Genomic DNA, 21,677 nt, shown 5'->3' on the forward strand with positions numbered 1-21,677 from the left:
GTACAGCTGATTCACTGTGCTATACAGTAGAAAATAATACAAAATTGTAAAGCAATTATATTTCAATAATAAAAGGAAATAAAATAAAGAAGCACTCATAAAGGACATAGAACTTGCTCAGAGGTAGGAGGAAAACCTGTAGTTCAAAGAAAACTGAGAACCTCGGGACAAGAAGAACAATAAGGAATCTTATGTGCCACTGCCCCTTGTGAAGAAAGGGTCTGAGAACTCCCTGCTGGATACAGCAAATGTCTGACCATCCTCCGCATGCTAGGTACTGTACTAGGTGCCAGGGATCCAGGGGAAGCAAGACCTACACAGCTTCTCCCTTCAAGACCACGTGTAACACACAGATGTGAATGACTATTGTGCACAGTGGTAGGATCGGGGTAGAAAACCACAGCCTAGTGCACTGGTACAGAGTCACAAGAGGGAGTGTGGTCAGGGGAGTCTCTTTGGGGAGCTGATAGGTGAGCAGACATCACAGCAAACAAAACAAATGAGCCCCACGTAATCATCGGGAAGAAAAGCATTTCACACAAAGAGAGGGAAACAAGTGCAGAGGTCCTGAGGTCAGACTTGCTTTCCTGGAGTTCAAGTAAGAGGAAATGGACAGGTGTGGCCAGAGAAAAGGATGAAAGGAAAAATATGGGTCTGGGAGGCTAGGATCAGAGACAGAGAGGGGGTCAGAACTAGACTATGTTAAGAAGTTTGGATTTTATTCTGAGGGTAAGAGAGAAGCTAGTGCAGGGTTTTAGGCAATGATGTGCCAAGATTTAACTTGTTTTCAAACTATCACTGAGGCCGCATAGACAGCAGACCTCGGTGGTGCAGAAGTGGAGCAGGGAGGAGGCTGGCAGACTCATCCAATTGCAAAGAGAGAGCTTGGTCCCAAGCAGTGATGACAAACTGTGACCCAAACCCTGCTCTGAGACTGTTTTTTAAAAATAAAGTTTTATTGTCACACAGCCTCACTCATTCATGCCATCTTTTCTAGGGCTGCTTTTGCTATAGCAGAGTTGAGTAGTTAAAACAGAGCCTGGGTGGCCCATAAAGATGAAAACGTTGACAACCACACCCTGTGCAGGAAAGGTTTGCCCCCTCCTGGTCTGGGGTGTGGACAGGTGAGATGGTAGGGGTGGTGGGGCTCCAGGCAGGCTTAAGCAGGGGAGTTTACAGGGCAGAGGCCAGATCCCAGCCCCAGCTCTCTAACCACTGCACCATACAGCCCCCAGCTCCCCTCTGCCTCTGAAGACTGGTAGAGAATAGATATGGATGCTCGGAGTCTGATTAGGAAGGCAACTTTGCTCCAGTGCCATCCAAGCTGAATGCTCAGAGTGGTTACTGTATTTGCTTCTTCTCTGGGTGTGTAGTGGTCCTCCTGGGCTGCTCTCACTGATGGGACAGGAGCCAGCAGCCTTGGTCACCTCAGAAGGCTAAAGATGCTCTCCCGAATTGCATTAGCTGTTCTACCTTTTGCATACATGTTCTCAGCTCACACCTGATTACAGGGTCTGTAATATTGTAAGAAATGTGGTATGGAAGAAAGAACAGGATCTATTTGGCACAGGCAGGCATGGGCTGGAATCCCAACTCTGCCACATATAAGCTGTGTGACCTTGGGATGATTGCCTAACCTCTCTGATCCTCCATGCCCTTATCTGTAAAAGGGAGATGCTACAGCATGTGTATCATATGATTTCTTATAGGCTTAGTAAGATAGTATAGTAGGCGTCTGACACAACTAGACGGCCATGAATTATAGGCCTGCATGATTTTTCCTACTAGACCATGATCTTATCACATTACTTGACACATGGTTGGGGTTCCACAAACTCTTAACAATAAGAACAAGTCAACTATTCTAGTCAAGTAATCTTTAAACCACAGGCTGTAAACTCAAAGGCCTACAGGAGCAAGCCTAGTGTGGTGAGCAAAGTGGGCCAAGTCAGGGCAGGGGTGAACTGTGGAGTGTCCCGAACAGGGCAGCTATACCAGACCACTGATGCCATCCTAAAATGCAGGCTCAGTGTGGTCAAACCAACGCAACTTCAAGAAGCATTTAAGGATTGGAACAAAATGTTAAAAGAAAAAAAAAAATGCAACCTAAGTAAAGCATCTCTGCAACCAACTTGGACCAGTGGGCTGCGTTTGATGACCTCAATCCCATTCCCCAATGTCGTTCCAGAGAAAAGAGACCTTAAGATGAGTAAGTTTAAATTACCATAGTACAAGAAACAGAACAAGGAAAAGTAGCCAGTGTATTGATATTTGATCAATATCTCCTTGAATATAGTAAAATATGATTATCAATAATTACAGATATAACTATTGTTGTTCAGTTGTCAAGTCATGTCCAACTCTTTGCAACCCCACAGACTGCAGCACACCAGGTTTCCCTGTCCTTCACTATCTCCTGGTGTTTGCTCAAATTCATGCCCATAGAGTCTGTGATGCTATTTAACCATCTCACCCTCTTCTCCTTTTGTCTTCAATCTTTCCCAGCATCAGGGTCCAAAGAAGGAGGGAATGGCAAACCACTCCTGTATTCTTGCTGCGAGAACCCCAGGAACATGAACAGCATGAAAAAGCGAAGACTTGACTGGATGGCTATTTTGTACTAAGATCTATACATATATTTTCTCCCTCTAATAAGGATCCAACTAGCTATATTTGTCCCCATTGAACAGATGAGGAACCTGAGGCTCGAAGCGAATATGTAATTTCTCTGAAGACACAGAGAGCTGGAACTGAAACTTGGGATGTTGACACCCATACACAAAATCTATATTCTTGACCCTGCCCAGCTGGCTTGATAGAAAGTCACAAGGGACTTAAATCCGAACATCTGACTCTCAGCACCAGTATTGGATTTCTTCGAGGAACTAATCTGTATATTGATAAGAAGTTTTGAACCCATGGTAGGTTGTTAAATGGAGTTAGAAGATAAATTAAAAAAAAAAAACAGCACCAACAAAATTTTTATGAGTTAGAAAATTGTCATCAAGACCACATCCGCATATTTGAAGACACCTAAGCCCTTGGGACAAGCTAAAATACCTTGGAATCAAAGACTTTAGGAAACCCAGAAACAGACAGCAAATTAGTGCATTTATGAGCAGTGGTCTGGAACAGGTAGGTTGAGGGGCCAGATTGTCAATTGAGCGAAACCTCAATTACAGAGTAATCTAATGTATACCCAGGTACATTATCACAACTCAATAAACAGCTCCTCGGAATGAAGTAATTCCAATTTGCTTGCATTTTGATCTGTGTGTTGCCCTGAAAATTTTGTATTACCTACACTCAAATGAGGTGGTGTTTTCTGAAGCACCGATGCTCACAGCCCCAGGACAGTACACGAGCCACAAGCCAGCCATAAACACACTCACCTAGGGAGAGACGGAGGCAGAAGTGGAGACAGAGGTCTCCACCCTCCACGGCTTGGCCCCGCACAAGCATCTGCCACAGACAGCGTCAGAGGGACCTCTAGCTCCTGGCACCCTTGGGAGCTGAGGGGTCCTGTGACCTCCCAACCCCTACATGGCCTGAGTTCCAAATGAGTGATGCCAGGTGGAGGGGACCCATGAGATCAGGAGGCTGAGCACAAGCAGGACCAGAAACTTTTCTTTTGTTCCAGATCCCTGGCCGACTGGTGGTGGATAGAGGAGGAATCTGGGGAGTCTGGTGTAGTGGGAACTCCAGGACCCAAATGTTCCCAAGCCCACATGTTGGGTCCTATTTAAAAAAAAAATGCTGGCTGTTCTGTGCAGCAGGTGGGATCTTAGTTCACCAGCCAGAGACTGTATCTGTGCCCCTGCAGGGCAGGCACAGAGCCCTAACCGCTGGACCACCAGGGAAATCCCATGACCCCTACTTTAATATTCCCTCCTGTATGCTCTGCACATGGGGGAAGCACCAGTCCCCACTATGCATAGGAAGCCTCAAAGGGTCTCTCCGGGGCCACAGATATGGGAACAAGATCATGATCTGGGACAAGTGTCCTGCCCCATCTGCCTCAATTCAGTTCAGTTCAGTCACTCAGTGGTGTCCTACTCTTCATGACCCCATGGGCTGCAGCACGCCAGGCCTCCCTGTCCATCACCAGCTCCTGGAGCTTGCTCAAACTCATGTCCATCGAGTCAGCGATGCCATCCAGCCATCTCATCCTCTGTCATCCCCCTCTCCTCCTGCTTTCAAACTTCCCCAGCATCAAGGTCTTTCCCAATGAGTCAGTTCTTCCCATCGGGTGGCCAAAGTATTGGAGCTTCAGCATCAGTCCTTCCAATGAATATTCAGGACTTATTTCCTTTAGGATGGACTGGTTTTATCTCCTTGCAGTCCCTTGGACTCTCAATCCCTTGGACTCTCAAGAGTCTTCTCCAGCACCACAGTTCAAAAGCATCAATTCTTTGGCATTCAGCCTTCTTGATTGTCCAACTCTCACATCCATACATGACTAGTGGAAAAATAGCTTTGACTATATAGATCTCTTTCAGCAAAGTGATGTCTTTGCTTTTTAATACACTGTCTAGGTTTGTCATAGTTTTCCTTCCAAGGAGCAAGTATCTTTAATTTCATGGCTGCAGTCACCATCCACAGTGATTTTGGGGCTCACCGTCCACAGTGAGCCCAAGAAAATAAAATCAGGGATCGAACCCAGGCCCCCTGCATTGGGAGTGCACAGTCTTAGCCACTGGACCATCAGGGAAGTCCTGTGTGTGTGTGTGTGTGTGCATGTGTGTATAGGGAAGGGTTAAATCCATTTCTCCAGAATCTGGCAGTTGGTATCCCACTCCAGAAAGGAAGGGAACAGAGGAAGTATGATGCATGAGTTAAAAACACAAGTTAGCAGCAGGTCAGGGGACCCCTGCTATGAGCCCAGCCTGCAGTCTGGATGCTTTTGACACTGTTCAGGACACGATGCTACCACATGCTGACAAGGCCACAAGCCTCAGGCCCTCCAGGTGAGGCCTAAATAGCACGATCCAGCCCCTGGGCCAAGCCCCGCTCTGCCCCTAAGGACCTGTCTCTGCTTCTCAACCTGGCTGTGGATGTTCCTACAGCTGTAAAATGAATTAAAATAAAACCAAGGTGCAGAGCCACAGTCAGGACTAAATAAGATCACGGATGTGAAGGGACTTCTACACTCAAGGGGTCTAGTTTCCAGCTGACCCCCAAGTGAAAGTAAAAAGAGAAAAAGTGCAACAGGGAAGAAAAACAGGCACTAAGAAAATGCAGCACTCCATAAAGGATTTCAGTAAGGTGCAACAAAGCAGGATCCATTACCAGGAGCACAAACCCACCTTCACCCACCATGAAGGAGACTTCTGAAGGAGGTCACCCAGTGCACCCCTTAAAATGGAGCGCTGAGGGCTGCAGGCGGGGGGACAGAGGAGATCCATGGCTCCTGGATCGTATCGGGGTACTGCTCCCTCCAGGCTGAACTCAAGCCCAAGGAACACAGCCAGCAAAGAACAAACCACAGTCCCAGGACACCCTGGCCACCCCTCCAAACAAAGGCCATGATGCTTCACCATGGAAACCACATCCTCCGTCCAAGAGGATTTGACCCCACGCCTCCTTCTTCGTACCTGAGAACATAAGGAAAGACTAAATGGAGTGTCTCCTGACTCCATTTGTCTGCATGAGAATAGTTCAGAGCCCTACACTAGCCCCAGTAGTCCTTCACCCTATCCAATCGTTACCAACAATGTGCCAGGCATGGCAAGATGCTGGTGAGACCGGGACAACAGGGGAAAACACGGTCCATTCTCAGGATGGGGCGGGAGGCATCCACTGCTGTGTGGGATATGGGATATCACCATTCAACAGGTATAGTGAGTGCTCCAGAGGGCCCAGCTCCGGAGTAACATATTCACTGACTGTCGGAAAGACCTACAAAGGCCACTTTATCACACAGATCAACCTTACGGCACCAAAAAGTCGAGAGATGAGCCTAACGGGATCAAAACGATAGTATCTTTGATATACATTCACACTCAATGTAAACTGTTTTAAAGATGATTGTTTTTCCTGTTAGTTGTTCTGTTCATAACTACTCAATTTGTTGATCTTCAACTTAAGTGTTCATAGAAGTCCAATGATGAAATGAATTCCTGCTGAGGCCAATAACTCATTCACTGATCCACCACTCAACAAATATTTTAAGGTTGAGTAGTATGAAATGACTGATCGTGCAGGGCAAAACCATGGAACACTGGTGGTCTCAGATGGCTTGGCATGCTCAGCACACATGCCAGGTACTCTGCTAAGCTTGGGGGGCTGACTGTGAACCATGGAACACACGGAAGATGTCCCAAACTCTGCTGAGCTTATATCCTAAAGGGGGGACACAAAACTGCCAAGTAAATGAAGAAAAATATATAATTTGGAAATGCGAAGAGTGGAAAAGAAACAAGGTGATGTGACAGAATGTGACCATGAGAATGGCGGGGAGCTAGGACAGGGTAATTTTCTCAAAGAAGATGGCAAGTTGACAGTCTAGCTGAGATCTGATTAATGACAAATGGGAAGCCATGTGGATATCCATCTGGAGTCAGGACAGCACAGGAGAGCGAATCTCAGATGGCAGACTCCCCCAGGAAAGGTAATCATTACACAGGCAGGCAAAGAGAGGTCAAGGTTCCGTACCAACCCATCCTTTGACCAAGGGAACCAACTCAGGAGCCTTCTCAGGGGTTGAACAATGCTTCTATCTTCAAACACACTGGGTATCATTCTGCCGCTAGCATTAAGATGAACAGCTTCACTATTTCATTCACTAAATTACATTATATTAAAATTTTAACTGGTGAACATAACGCTGGAAAATGAGAACATCCATACACTGCTGTTTTCCTGTATAAGCTGTCAACCTATTTTTTTTTCAAAAGCAATATTGCAATACAAAGAAAAATCCATAAAGATGCTCATATTCTTTGGCCTAACAACTCTACCCCTAGGGAATTTATCCAAGGAAATAATCTGGTTTAGTAGAATAAAAATATTCTCTTCGGAAGAACTCAATTGAGGTGTTAATTGTTGCAAGCACAGAGGAAAGATAAAAACAAAAACACCTGGAATTATCTAAATGATGACAGAGATTTTTAAAAATAGGATGATTCACTTGATGAAATATCACACAACTATTAAGCACTGTAACAAAGATTATAGAATCTTTTAAAAATGAATCGAATATCCAGCTCCTTGAAAGACACAGAAAAGGGACAATGTACATATTTTCATGGAAAAACAGATCAAAGATACCTCAAGGTGAACAAGAAAACTGGGAAAAAATTAATTCAAAGTCAGTGTGGTGGGGGTTATTTATTTCAAAAGTCCATCTAAAATATTGTCACTATATCGAGTTTTCAATAAAATATCCCTTAGAAACAATTGTTTTCTCGATCATTGTAACAGAATGCCACCCAAGCACAAGGACACTGGCTCACTCTAAATTTAAATGCAAAAAAAAAAAAGCCAAATTTGGAGATGTCTTCCATGTCATCTATCCCATAAGCTTTCACGTACAGATCTTACATCTAAGACTCAACTTTGAATGACAGTGAAATATTGCATGATTTTACAGTAACTTTCTCTTTTTTTTTTTTTTTTTGAAGTGGGTTGATGAGGAGAATTTAAAGCTGTTTCATTCTATGCAATGAGTGAAGGAACCACAGATAAGAAAACAGCAGTCTTAGCTCTTCCCACCATGCAAGCTTGGGGTCAAAGGATCCCTATGAGACCAGCCACCTGGGTGGTGGCACTCACCTTTCACGATCAACTCGGCGTAGTTGGACACACCAGAGCCACCGTCAGAGCGGATCACACAGCGGTACTTGCTCACACTCCGCTGGGTCGTGTCTGCCACACTGACTGTTGCCGAGAAACGCCTGTGGTTGACCACACGGGTGACCATGAGGGCCGTGTCCCTGCCATTCCATTGCTGCAGGACAGAGGAAAGGAGGGAGAAATCATAGTATCACATGCTCCCAGCGTGGACGCTCCACCCACCCCCACACCCCTGGGGCCCAGGACTTTCCATAATAAGGAGTCTCCATTGCTGATAGCGGTAGGTGACATGATTCAAGAATAAACTTTGCTAGGGAGCTGACGCGACAGGGCAGCTGCCTGGCCATAGGAAGAGAAGGCACAGCCCCTTCTAAACACCTTGGTTCCTTGCTCATCTGCATCTGGGGTTGGCCCTTGGCCCCTTAAAGTTCCTCCCATTTTCACTCGTCTCTTAAGCAAAACCCACAGGCTATCCCCGAGAGCAGACTCAGGTAAGTCAGTGAAAACAGCCCACAAGTGGTAATAAACAGCTGGTGTGCTGGTACCCCACCCACAGGTTCTGAGGCCCCCTACATGGACCAATCTGCCTCCCAGGTACAGCATGGATGGGGGCTTTTCAACACCTCTCCTCCTTGGCATATGCTCCTTCCACTGCCTGGAGCCTCCTGTCTGCCTGGAGATATACACCCGCTGCCTTAAACGCCAGGTGCAGCTCATTAGCATCTCCAGTAAGTGCCCTTGACTGTCACACCACCTTCTCAAAAGCTCCTCACTCTCCTATGTATGGTACAAACTTGCCACACAATTTTTCCAACAAGTGTTTCCCTCGATAGACTGTGAGCTGCCCGAGGGCAGGACTTTGCACTTTTCATCTCCAGCACCATGCCCTGATGCCTCTTGACTTGATAAACGTTTCTAGAATCAACATTTTTAATACAACATTTTTGTCTTTACCATCCTGGATCTTAGATGTGATATTCTGGGTTTGAAAAAGTCCCTGTTTCACAGTAGCAAGTTACAATAACTGATAGGAAAACAAGTGCAATTGAATGCCATTTGTGCAACCTCAGGCAAGCAATTTCATTTCTCTGGCCTTCAGCTCCTCATTTAAACCATGAATCTGATACCGGGGCTTGTTTTATGGAGTTACTGTGACAAATAAATGAGAAGGCATGGAAAACATTGAACACATAAAGGCATATTCTGGTGTCAGTGGAGCTCTCTAAATCAGGGATCCCCAACCTCTGGGATCTAATGCCTGATGATCTGAAGTGAAACTGATCTAATAATAATAGAAATAAAGTGCACAATAAATGTAATGTGCTAGAATCATCCTGAAACCATACCCCTCGCCCCAAGGTCTGTGGAAAAAATTGCTCTCCACAAAACCAGTCCTTGGTGCCTAAAAGCTGGGGGATTGCTGCTCTGAATTAACCATGGAATTAGAGGTTTAGTGGGATAAAGTGGATAACAGCCCTTCAAAGATGTCTATGTCCTAATCCCTAGAGCCTGCAGATACATCACTTTACATAGTAAAAGGGACTCTGAAGAAGTGATTACAGATTTTGAGATGGAGAGAGATCCTGAATCAAAGAAGAGGACTTATATGCAGAAGAGGAAGGCTGGATGGTCAAAGTCAGAGAAGGAGACATGGCGATAGAGACAGAGGTCAGAGTGACGTGATCGATGACTTTGAGATGAAGGAAGGAACCATGAGCCAAGGAATGCAGGGCGGGGTAGCCCCCAGAAGCTGGAAAGGGTAAGAGGAGAGATTCTTCCCTGGAACTTCCAGAAGGAGCCCAGCCTGCTGACACCTTGATTTTAGCCTGTAAGACCCAATTCTGACTTTTGATCTCCACAACTGTGAAGTAATACATTTCCATTGTTTCAATCCACTAAGTTTGCAGAACTTGTTACATCAGCAATAAGGAATTAACACAAACAGCAAAAGACTAATGAAGTGCAAAAATATTACTTTTTTCAAGTTTAAATCTTATGTTGATGTCTCCTCCAGGATTATTTCACTTTTCTTCTTAATGACGTCAGATTCCAGCGAAGATTAAGTGCATCCCCTTGAACCATTTACATTTTTTCTGTTTAGCTCCTGAAACCACCAGTATTTCTCCCGTGGAAGAATAAGATATTGCGGGTTGTCTTATAAAATCTCTGGAAAAACAGGCCTTTTGATAATCACATTTGTCATATTGGGAGCAGGCAACAGCAGGACAGGGACAAGCTGAGGGCCCAGAGCCACGAAAGGCAACAGCGCTGTGATGGACCGGGGCAAGGAGCCGTGGAGGTGAGGTTCAGAGAGATGAGCCCACACGCAAGGGCAAGCAGAGGCTCAAGGTCAAGGCGACTGAGCAGTCACCCAGGAGGAGCCCCGAAGCAGAGATCACAAGGGATTCTAGAAGACCAGGGATGGTGAGAGGCTCAGAGCCCAGAATGCCGGGGCAACACGGAGAAGGGATTTAAGCAGAGAGGATGAGTAAGAAGCACAAGTACCAGCCACTGTCAGCCCCAGACAGAGGCAGAGAAGAAACGGGGAGAAAATAAAGGGAAATTTTACTGTGCAAGAAAGGACTCAGAAACCTCAGACCCCAGGCAATAGATAGGTTTGAGTGGATGCAGGTGGGACGCCAAAAGCCTGAAGTGAACCACAGCCTGGAGACAAGGGGAGAGAGTAAAGCCTTCCAGCCATGACATTAAATGCCATGTAAGTGCACAGGGATTCAGATGCCAGGATGCTCAGAAAGAGCAGGACAGTGAGGGGAAGTCAAAGTCCTGGGAAAAGCCAGAGCGGTGCAGGACACAGACGGCGCACGCTGGAGCCCATGGAAAATTCCACCAAACCCTTTGGCCTGTGTCACCGCTTCATCCTGTTGGAACTCTTCTCTTGTCGCCTGTAATATTTTTCATCCATAAGTATGCCCTTCCACCGAAAGTTCCAGGCATGCCTCTTTTCATCTTGTGGCAAGTGTTTGAGAGTTATATCTGTTATAAAACGAATCATCTTCTAGCCCCTCTGAGTTGATGACTCAATTGAATCAATTTCCCAGTGGGCACTCAAAACGGTGTCTTAGGTTGGGTTCTCCAGACAGAAGCATAGTCTGGGGGCACTGGCTCGTAAAGCATACTTTGATCCATTCTACCCAGCACCTTCCTATCTCTGCCTCTTCCGCCAGTACACTATACGAGCATACATGCTAAGTCGTTTCAGTCGTGTACGACCCTCTGCGACCTCATGGACTGTAGCTTGCCAGGCTCCTCTGTCTGTGGGATTCTTCAGGCAAGAATACTGGAGTGGGTTGCCATGCCCTCCTCCCATAGGGTCTCTGGAAAGCCCATGAGCCACTGCCTTGAGATTTGCTGGTTGTCTGCTCCTGAATCTATGTTTAAAAATTTTTTTAAAAAGAGAGAGACTAGAAACTGATTTCCATAGACAACGTGAGAGAGTCAAGCACCCCTGCAATAACACACTGCTTCCTCTGAAAAGTCAATATAATCCCTGTGAATAAAGGTCCATAACAGAGTTTGATAAATATTTTGTTCAAAGTAATGGGATTTGTCTGAGTGTTTATTAAGTAGAAGTCACATTAATGAACATAGCTGAATGCTCAGTCTGTGTCAGGCATTGTGTTAAGTGGCCTATGCTTAATCCACCTAAAGTTCCTAGGAAAAGTCCTTCTTAAATGGTGGGGTGCAGACTAGCAGTTATCAATGCGACCTGGGAACCTGGGAGAAATGTTCATTTTAATGAGAATTCGAGGACTGCTATACATTTGTGGAGGCTGTTTATTGGGGTTGGTAGTCTGAGTTGTCTTTTCCCTTTCCCTTATTCTATTATTAATCACACTGGAAATGTACTCATTATTTAACAAAACAGAAAATAAGAGAGTGTGGAGTGTGGAAGGTATAATTTCTGCCCAGAAGAATTTATAGGCCAGTGCTAAGATTCCAACAAAACAGCAAAAAGGGCAAAACATAAACATAAAGTCAAGTATTAAAATAGCATCCTTCAAGGAAGAAAACATGGTCAGCAGAGAATGAGCAATGCTCTTAGAATAATCTAGAGTGGTGGTTCTCCAATGATGGTCCCCAGACTCACTGCATTAGCAGCCCCTGGAACTTGCTAGAAATGCAAATTTTCTGTCCCCACACTGGACCTAATAAACCGGGAACACTATGGGGGTGGGGGAAGGACACTTTTGCTTTCACAAATTCTCTAGGTGATTCCAATGTATGATAAGGCATGAATAAATCCTAAGAATATTTCTATTTCTCAAATGAGGAAGAGAGAGGTCAAACAACATGATTTAGAATTGTTGTCATTGTTCAGTCACTACGTTGTATCTGAATCTTTGCGACCCCATGGACTGCAGCACGCCAGGCCTCCCTGTCCATCACCAACTCCAGGAGTCTACTCAAACTCATGTCCATTGAGTCGGTGGTGCCATCCAGCTATCTCATCCTCTGTTGTCCTCTTCTCCTCTTGCCTTCAATCTTTCCCAGCATCAGGGTCTTTTCAAATGAGTCAGTTCTCTGCATCAGGTGGCCAAAGTATTGGAGTTTCAGCTTCAGCATCAGTCCTTCCAATAAATATTCAGGACTGATTTCCTTTAGGATGGACTGGTTGGATCTCCTTGTTGTCCAATAAGTTGGAGTCTTCTCCAACACCACAGTTCAAAAGCATCAATTCTTCGGTGCTCAGCTTTTTTTATAGTCCAACTCTCATATCCATACATGACTACTGGAAAAACCACAGCTTTGACTAGATGGACCTTGTTGGCAAAGTAATGTCTCTGCTTTTTAATATGCTGTTTAGGTTGATCAGATTTTTTCTTCCAAGGAGCAAGCACCTTTTAATTTCATGGCTGCAGTCATTGTCCACAGTGATTTTGGAGCCCAAGAAAATAAAATCTGTCACTGCTTCCATTTTCCCCCACCTATTTGCCATGACGTGATGGGACCAGATGCCATGATCACATTTTTTTGAATGATTTAGAATAGTACTTCTCATACTAATGTGCATACAAACCACCTAGGGAATCTCATTAAAAACGCAGACTCTGATTCCTTGAGTCTGTGCTGAATTACTTCGCATAATTCTTTTTTTTTTTTTAATTCATTTATTCGGCTGAGCTGGGTCTTAGTTGCAGCACAAAGGATCTTTAGTCTGGGCAGGCAGGATCTAGTTTCCTCATCGGGAATCGAACCCTGGCCCACTGCAATGGGAATGTGGAGTCTTAACCACTGGACCACCAGGAAAAAAATCCCTTGATATGCTTCATTTCCACCAAGTTTCCAAGTCTTATTGATGATGCTGGTCCATGAACCATAGGACGAGGAACAAAACCCATACAAGACTCTGTGGAATGATGCTGGAGTTAGGATGTGGACCCAGGTGATCTGATTCTAAACACTGAGGCCTTAATTATGTCGGCCAGCTGCTGGCCAGTACACGACAGTGCAGTTACCCTGTGGCACTGTGAGGAGGGTAGTATGCGGTGTTGCAGAAACTCATTTGCTTGTTTAAAGAACATCAAATGCCATCCTGCAGGAAAATACTGCCCCACAGAATACAGTTTGGAAATCGATGTGATAGATACCTAGCTTTCTAGAAACCTTGGGGGTCTCACAGTCAGAAATATCTCTGTGGGGAGGGGCAAGACATCTTCCTGAATTCCTGGCTAGCGGACTTTCTGGATATATTATTAAGGGACACCATAGCCAATGTGGTACCAGTCTTGGGTGGTTTTCTTACCCCAACTCTATCAGTCTAAAGCAGTGGTTGTCAAATGTTAGCATATGTAAGAATCACCTCCAAGGTGACTCAGTAGGTCAGGGGTGAGGCTAGATATTCTGCACTTAATTTTCAAAAAATTTTATTTTTTGGCTGCACTGGGTCATCTTTGCTGCAGGTACGGCTTTCTCTAGTTGTGGTAAGCAGGCATCTCATTGCTGTGGCTTCTCTTCAAGAGGCGCACGGACTCTAGGCACGTGGACTCAGTAGCTATGGGCTTAGTTGCTCCATGGCAAGTGGAATCTTTCCAGATCAGGGATCAAACTGGTGTCCCCTATACTGGCAGATGGATCCTTAACCACTGGACCACCGGGGAAGTCTGAGATAATCTGCATTTCTAACAAGTTCCAGAGTGACGCTGAGTCTGCTGGCCTTGTCCTACATCTCCAAGACTTGAAGGCTAATGTCATCTTAAGTCCCTCATTGTTAAGCAAGAGTCCAAATAATACCATGAAACATGTAAACATTCCTTAAATGCAGGCCATCTCCTGAGGCTGAGCGACTGATCACCACACCAAGGACGCTGAGCCAGGGGCCATGGGTGTGGCACCCCAATCCTGATGCTGCTCTATTGGCAAAGCAGGAGTCGTGACCACAGGCGGACCAAGTCCACCTGGAGAATGGTTACCTGTTTTCTTTGCCAAAAAGGCTGTCTGCCTGCTCCATTCCTTGGGGTCACACATGCCCAGAGAATGAACCTTTTTCCAATCTATCCACCCAGAAGGGCCCGTGTGCTCTAAGCTGAACAAAGGTATTTTTGTAGCCTCACTGGTAGTCCTGCTTAATCCCATTTTTATACCCATGTCTCTCCCACTGTGGCAACAATTCCTTTAGAAATCGTTCTCCCTTTCGCCTCTTCCACCTGCTTCTCTCTCTCTTTTAAAACAATTCAAATTCCACCTTCCCTTAGTATGTTTTGCATTACGTGGAATAAGTCCGCTTGTTCTGAGAGCACAGACTCTGCAACAGCAGGGGTTGCAAAGGCCTAAATCTGAACATTTCTGACCCTGTGGCATTTGTGGATCCCCTCACACCCAGGCAAAAACACCTCTATCTTCAGGAACTATCTAGAAAGGAAGACAAGAAAAGCACCTGATGCCAGGGAGACTCTGCTGTTTTCATATCACCTGATTAGCTATCAAGGTAGCTGTAATGGCCTTACCATTCTACAACTCCCCATCGTCTCTGCTCCGGTGTCAGGACATTATTCTCTTCACAAAGAGATAAGACACAGCCTGCAAAAACGGCTGTCATTATTACAGGGAGTGCATGCAGGCTTGCAATTGATTTATAATCGGCAGAAGTGGAAACATTACTGTCTTTAATAAAAGGAAACTGTGTGCAACTGACATTGCGCCTGTTTCACAGGAGGTATTCTAACACTCGGGTCCTGGAAGCCTCCTGTGTGCTGATTTGAGCTCCTAGCACCAAGAGTGCGTGCAAACACACATGTAAAATTAGGCCACCATTTCCAGTTGAAAATTACTCCAATTGCTCCAGAAATCTCCTGGCTAGAAAATATTTAGGTGAAATACCCACAATTCATTCGTGATGAAAATTCTTTTCTAGTCACACTGCTTGCTTCAATAGCATGACATTTAGCAACTTGCTAAAATCTGGCCCATTGATTCTCTTAAGACCATGTTTGTACCTCTTTGGCAATCTCTACAGAATAGCTTTTGATTATTCTTTATTAAAAGTTAAAAGAAATTGAAGTGGACATAAATCATTTCTGATTAGCTGTGCTAAAGACCTCCCAAGGGACCACTGCACGCATGGCTGACTGCCCAGCTCAGGTTGATTTCTGGGTTCGGAGTTCTTGCAGTGGCAGGAAGGTCCTGGCAGAAGCCCCACAGGGATAAATCAGCCCTGAACAAAGAAGAAGAGGCTGTGGTGAAGGGTCTGTGCACAGGCCATCACCCTGGGTGGCCTGATGTCCCTTTGACTATTTTCAGTTCACCTTTCTGAACTCAGCTCACAGGCCACTTCTTCCAAGGGTACTTCTCTGAGACTCATAGTACTCCCACCCCTCCCTACTCCCTACCTCCTCAGTGGACTCTTTTAGCCCCTGGGAACCACATCACATGTGTGATGAAACATTTAACTCTGTGATTAGTTGCTTAATGTTTCTCTCCACTGTTGAAAGGGAAGTTCTGTGAGGGCAAGAAGCAGGCCCAGCACTCTTCCTCCCAGCGCCCGTGTGCCAGGGCAGGGTGAGCTGGCTCAAATCCCGATGTACATAAACAGGGAGTGGGCCGAGGGAAAGCACTGAAGACAAGATATCAGGAATTAAAGGAGCAGGGACTCCCCTGGTGGTCCAGTGGCTAAGACTCCATGTTCCCAATGCAGAGGGCCCAGGTTGGATCCCTGGTGCCACAGGGAACCAGATCCCATGTGCCACAACTAAAAAAGGATCTCACAAGCTGCAATAAAGATTGAAGAGTCCACAAGCCACAACGAAGCCCCAGGGAAGTTAAAATATATATATATATATATATATTTAAAAGGTGCTTTAGTAAGTAAAGGAGCAAAGAACACACGTGAGAGGGGATATTTCCAGGTCAGAGTTGCCTACGGTCCTCAGAGATGAGTTGCACAGGATGGAGGAAGGTAAGGACCATGCATCTGGTGCAGACAAACCTAAGAGAACCCAACCCCATGCAGATCCAAACCCCAGCTAGATGTCCATCTCCTAAGTCACCCTACAGGAGCTTTTTAAAGTCTGGGGTCCCTGCAGGTGAAAAGGAGGAAAGAAAGAGCTTGTGGCTATGATGCCATGACTCTGTAGACACACTAAAACCCATACAGGTGGAGACTTACTGAGCGTTACAGCTTGTAAATTAGATCTCAAAGGTAATAATAAAAGACTGGGGTTTCCTAAGTGTGGGGATCCCAAGCGATGGCACAGACCAGCTGGGTGTAAACCCCACCTGGATCCACCTCCACATCATCTTCCCACCAGGACAGGGGGGTGTGGGGGGGAGGGGGGACAAGGGAAACTGTTGCAGACATGAAACTCATGCTGCCTACTGGGTGATGAGTAACAAAGTCCTTGGTCTCTGACCCAAGAGTCTCCTGTCTTCTGCCAGCATCCATGCAATGGGCAAGCCAACTCATAAGCTTGCAATGACCTTTCATAGTTGCTGACAGATGATGGAGCCAAGAGGGCAGAAAAATTTTCAAGAAGGAAGCAGTCGGCATCATCAAATGCTGAAAGAAAAGCCAAGTATAGGGAATAATCAAAATAATGATGAAGGAGGAGCGGGGGAGGAGGTAGCCCTTCAGGGAGCGGGAAAAACAGGTTTCCTGGAAGAATCTGCTGCAGGGGACTGACACGTCTGCTTATCTCAGCTCCGGTGTGCTGCTGCCGATGGCGTCACAGGGCAGCAGCCTCTTCTGTCAGATTAGGGTCTGCTCCTGTAACAATGCCCGTGATTTGTCCAAATACATATGTGCCCCTCCTGCGATCTGTGCAGAAGCTCTGGATGCATGGCCTCATTTCTGAGACTCTTCAGATATTATTTGCTATACAAACTCCAATGGAGTGAATCCTTTGCAGGGAGGCCTGCAAGTCCACCTTGCTGGTGGGGCTGACAGGGCCAGCCCTAGAGCCCCTGAAAAGTGTGTGTTTCTCACAGGCCACAATCTTCGACAAAGACCAGGCAACACACAAAAATACTTCTAAACCTCTACCACCTTAATGAACAGTTATCTAGTGTGGTGGTGATTGGTGGAGGAGGCTGAGAGTAACTTAACTCGTATTCCCAATGGGGACCACGGCTGCTGCTTCTGTTGGCATGTGTGTATATGTGTGTGTTTCTGTTGGTGTGTGTGTATGTGTGTGTGTGTTCTGTTGGCATATGTGTATGTGTGTGTGTTCTGTTGGCGTGTGTGTACGTGCGTGGGTGTTCTGGTGGTGTGTGTGTACGTGTGTGTGCTTCTGTTGGCATGTGTGTACATGTGTGTGTATCTGTTGGCGTGTGTGTACATGTGTGTCTGCTTCTGTTGGCGTGTGTGTACGTGTGCGTGTGCTTCTGTTGGCGTGTGTGTATGTGTGTGTGTGCTTCTGTTGGCGTGTGTGTACGTTATGTGTGCTTCTGTTGGCATGTGTGTACGTGTGTGTGTTTCTGTTGGCGTGTGTGTACACGTGTGTGTGCTTCTATTGGCATGTGTGTACGTGTGTGTGCTTCTGTTGGCATGTGTGTATGTGCATGTGTGTTCTGTTGGCGCGTGTCTACGTGTGTGTGTTCTGTTGTCGTGTGTGTATGTGCGTGTGTGCTTCTGTTGGCGTGTGTGTACATGTGTGTCTGCTTCTGTTGGCGTGTGTGTACGTGTGTGTGTGCTTCTGTTGGCGTGTGTGTGCGTGTGTGTGTGCTTCTGTTGGCGTGTGTGTACGTTGTGTGTGCTTCTGTTGGCATGTGTGTACGTGTGTGTGCTTCTGTTGGCATGTGTGTACACGTGTGTGTGCTTCTATTGGCATGTGTGTACGTGTGTGTGCTTCTGTTGGCGTGTGTGTATGTGCATGTGTGTTCTGTTGGCGTGTGTGTACGTGCGTGTGTATTCTGTTGGCGTGTGTACATGTGTGTGCTTCTGTTGGCATGTGTGTACGTGTGTGTGTGTTCTGTTGGCGTCTGTGTACGTGTGTGTGCGCTTCTGTTGGCTTGTATGTGTGTGTATGTGAGCTTCTGTTGGCGTGTGTGTACGTGTGTGTACTTCTGTTGGTGTGTGTGTGTGTGTGTGCTTCTGTTGGCGTGTGTGTACATGCGTGTGTGTTCTGTTGGCGTGTGTGTATGTGCATGTGTGTTCTGTTGGCGTGTGTGTACGTGTGTGTGTTTCTGTTGGCGTGTGTGTACGTTTGTGTGTTTGTTTGCATGTGTGTATGTGTGTGTGTGTTCTGTTGTCACATGTGTACGTGTGTGCACTCAGTTTCTCAGTCACGTCTCCTAGCAACCCCATGGACTATAACCCACCAGGCTCCTCTGTCTATGGGACTGCCCAGGCAAAAATACTGGAGTGTGTTGCCATTCCCTTCTCCAGGGAAATCTTTCTGACCCAGGGATTGAACCTGCATCTCCTATACCTCCTGCATCTGCTGGCCTAACTACCTCTAATTCTGTTATGTCCTGCAAAGGCTCCTACCATCCTTAGGATATTCTGTACCTAGTAAAATGTGGTCATCTTTCCCCCTTTTAACGGCACTTTTTTTTTCTGTTAACATCAGTTACCTATATATATTTTAGAATATTTGGATGAAACAGAAAAGATTAAAGATGAAAATAGGGACTTCCCTGGTGATCCAGTAACGAAGACTCCAAGCTCCCAATGCCGGGGGCCCAGGTTCAATCCCTGGTCAGAGAACTAGATCTTGCATGCTGAAACTAAGAGTTCCCATGACACAACTAAGGGATCCCACATGCCACAGCCAAGACTGAGGATCCTTTGTGCTGCAACTGAGACCAGGTGTGGCCAAATAAAATTATCAAAAAAAAGTTCATCATCCATCATCACAATCAATCATTAAGTATTCTGATATGTGTTTTATAGTGTTATATGTGTACATTTATACAGGTATGCAAATAATTGTGTAAATATGCATGTACATGTGGTTGCTTTTTGATATAGAATTAATATGTTGGGCATACCATTTTATAACTTACTATTTTCACTTAAATGTATATTGTAAAAATGGCCTTAAATATACTTCTATAAGCTGATATTTAATGGCCCCATTTACTTAATCAGCCCCTTTTGTTGGGACATTTAGGTTGTTTTCAATTTTTCATCCTGTTGAACACACTTGTAGATAAATTTTTTCTCTGTCATTGGTTATTTTTTTAGGTAAATTCCCAAAAGTGGAATTACTTGCTGGAAGAATATGTACATTTAAAGGTGTTACATAGCTCCTGCCAAATTACTTTCCAGAAAAGATGTACCAGGTACATTTTCATGGTGCTACACTGATAATGCTGTCACTATGGTTCCACCTAGTTGCACTCTGATTATTTTCCTTTTCTTCCTGTTTTCAAAAGAGTTCCCCAAACTGTAGGTTGCTTCACTTCCTAGACCATCCATTCAGGATGCACACCATTTACTTGCTTGAAAAAAAAATGCTTAAAAAATCACAAGTTTGAATTCCTCAGGCCAACACATCACATAAGGAATCAGAGAATTATGAAAGAGGCTCTTGCACAAGAGACAGTGACACTACATGCTTCACCTCAGGAAGAAATCATCCCAGAACAAGACGAGCTTGTTTATAACTTTCAGTTCAGTCACTCAGTCGTGTCTGACTCTTTTTGACCCCATGGACTGCAGCACTCCAGGCTTCCCTGTCCATTACCAACTCCTGGGGCTTACTCAAACTTCTGTCCATTCAGTCGGTGATGCCATCCAACCACCTCATCCTCTGTGATCCCCTTCTCCTCCTGCCTTCAATCTTTCCCAGCATCAGGGTCTTTTCTAATGAGTTGGCTCATCACATCAGGTGGCCAAAGTATTGGAGCTTCAGCTTCAGTATCAATCTTTCCAATGAATATTCAAGACTGATTTCTTTTAGGACTGACTGATTTGATCTCCTTGCTGTCCAAGGGACTCTCAAGAGTCTTCTCCAACACCACAGTTCAAAAGCATTGACTTTTCGGCGCTCAGCTTTTTTGATGGTCCACTCTCACATCCATACAAGACTATTGGAAAAACTAGCTTTGACTAGACGGACTTTTGTTGGCAAAAAAACGCCTCTGCTTTTTAATATGCTATCTAGGTTGGTCACAGCTTTTCTTCCAAGGAGCAAGCGTCTTTGAATTTCATGGCTTTCATTAGCTTTTATCTGCCTTTCCCCAGATTTTACTTATTTGGGCCTATGCTGGGTCTTCATGTTGCACATGGACCACTCTCTAGTTGCAGCGAACGGGCTTCTCACCGTGGAGGCTTCTCTTGTTGCAGAGCACAGGCTCGAGGCGTGTGGGCTCAGTAGTTGTGGTATACAGACTCAGCTGCCCTGTGGCACGTGGAATCTTCTTGGACCAAGGACCGAATCTGTGTCCCCTGCATTGGCAGGTGGATTCTTAACCACTAGACCACCAGGGAAGTCCATATATACACATTTCTGGATAAGCCTGTCTGTCGATTTTTATGCAGAAGTTGCACTATAAAACCATGAAAGCTGGCACTAGCAGACGGGGTCTTCTAAGGAGTATGTTGACTTCCCTGGCGGCTCAGCGGTCAAGAATCTGCCTGCCAATGCAGGAGACGTGGGTTCAATCCCTGGGTCAGGAAGATCCCCTGGAGAAAGAAATGGCTACCCACTCCAGTATTCTTGCCTGGAGAATTCCATGTACAGAGGAGCCTGGCAGTCCATGGGGTTGCAGAGTCGGACATGATTTAATGACTAAACAACAAGGAACATATTAAGTTTCCAGATGGATCAAAACAAGGGTGTGGGTAGTCTTCCTTTTTAATTTAATAAATTATAATCTGAAAGCCCTTAGGGACAAGCAGGCTGTAGATCCCTGTTCTACAGAAAAGGCAAGCATTCTCTACAACAGGCCACAGGGATATACCCCCCAATTCCAATTCCACCAACTGCTCCCTAACCACTGCCAGGAAGAAGGGCCACTAAAGTACTTTTTTGAGAATAAAGTCACTACCTTATCTCCCCAACTTAAAACTGGCAGTTAAAAAAAGTCCATGTTCAGTGACTGAGTGACTGGTCAGCTTATCTTGGCAACTACAGCAAGAAATAACATTGTTGAAAGACACACCTGTTGCAGGTGTGGACTCTTGGCCACAAAGTGGCTGTTTCACTCACTTTGGAAATTCTCATGGTGAACGACCCCGGCCCTGTGAATGGAACAGAACTTTGGCAAGTCTGCAGGCTGGTCCTCTAGTTGCTGGAATAAATCCAAAGCAGTATTTCATGAAAAATCTGCCACTGCCTTAGCCCGCCGGTCTCAGATCAGGGCTGCGACTGTCCCCTGGGTGGCAGGTGTGATGACAGGCATCTCATACATTATAGAAAGATGTTAACCTACTTCCAACTATACTGTTGCATGTAAACCAGGACTTAACTGGCCAAGTGGGC

At 45.6% G+C, this 21,677-nt stretch overlaps 1 protein-coding gene across 12 annotated transcripts in view; it reads right to left on the reverse strand.

Annotated features, from left to right (window-relative positions):
* Window positions 1-21,677, reverse strand: part of PTPRT (protein tyrosine phosphatase receptor type T) — a 1,113,287-nt gene that overhangs the window by 637,946 nt on the left and 453,664 nt on the right. For all 12 annotated transcript variants that reach the window (XM_043479842.1, XM_043479836.1, XM_043479841.1 and 9 more), the window contains exon 6: window positions 7,774-7,948. In XM_043479842.1, coding sequence (XP_043335777.1) covers window positions 7,774-7,948 — 175 coding nt within the window. The remainder of the gene's footprint in view (window positions 1-7,773; window positions 7,949-21,677) is intronic.

This window comes from Cervus canadensis, chromosome 10 (genome assembly GCF_019320065.1).
Source record: "Cervus canadensis isolate Bull #8, Minnesota chromosome 10, ASM1932006v1, whole genome shotgun sequence".
Lineage (NCBI taxonomy): Eukaryota > Metazoa > Chordata > Mammalia > Artiodactyla > Cervidae > Cervus > Cervus canadensis.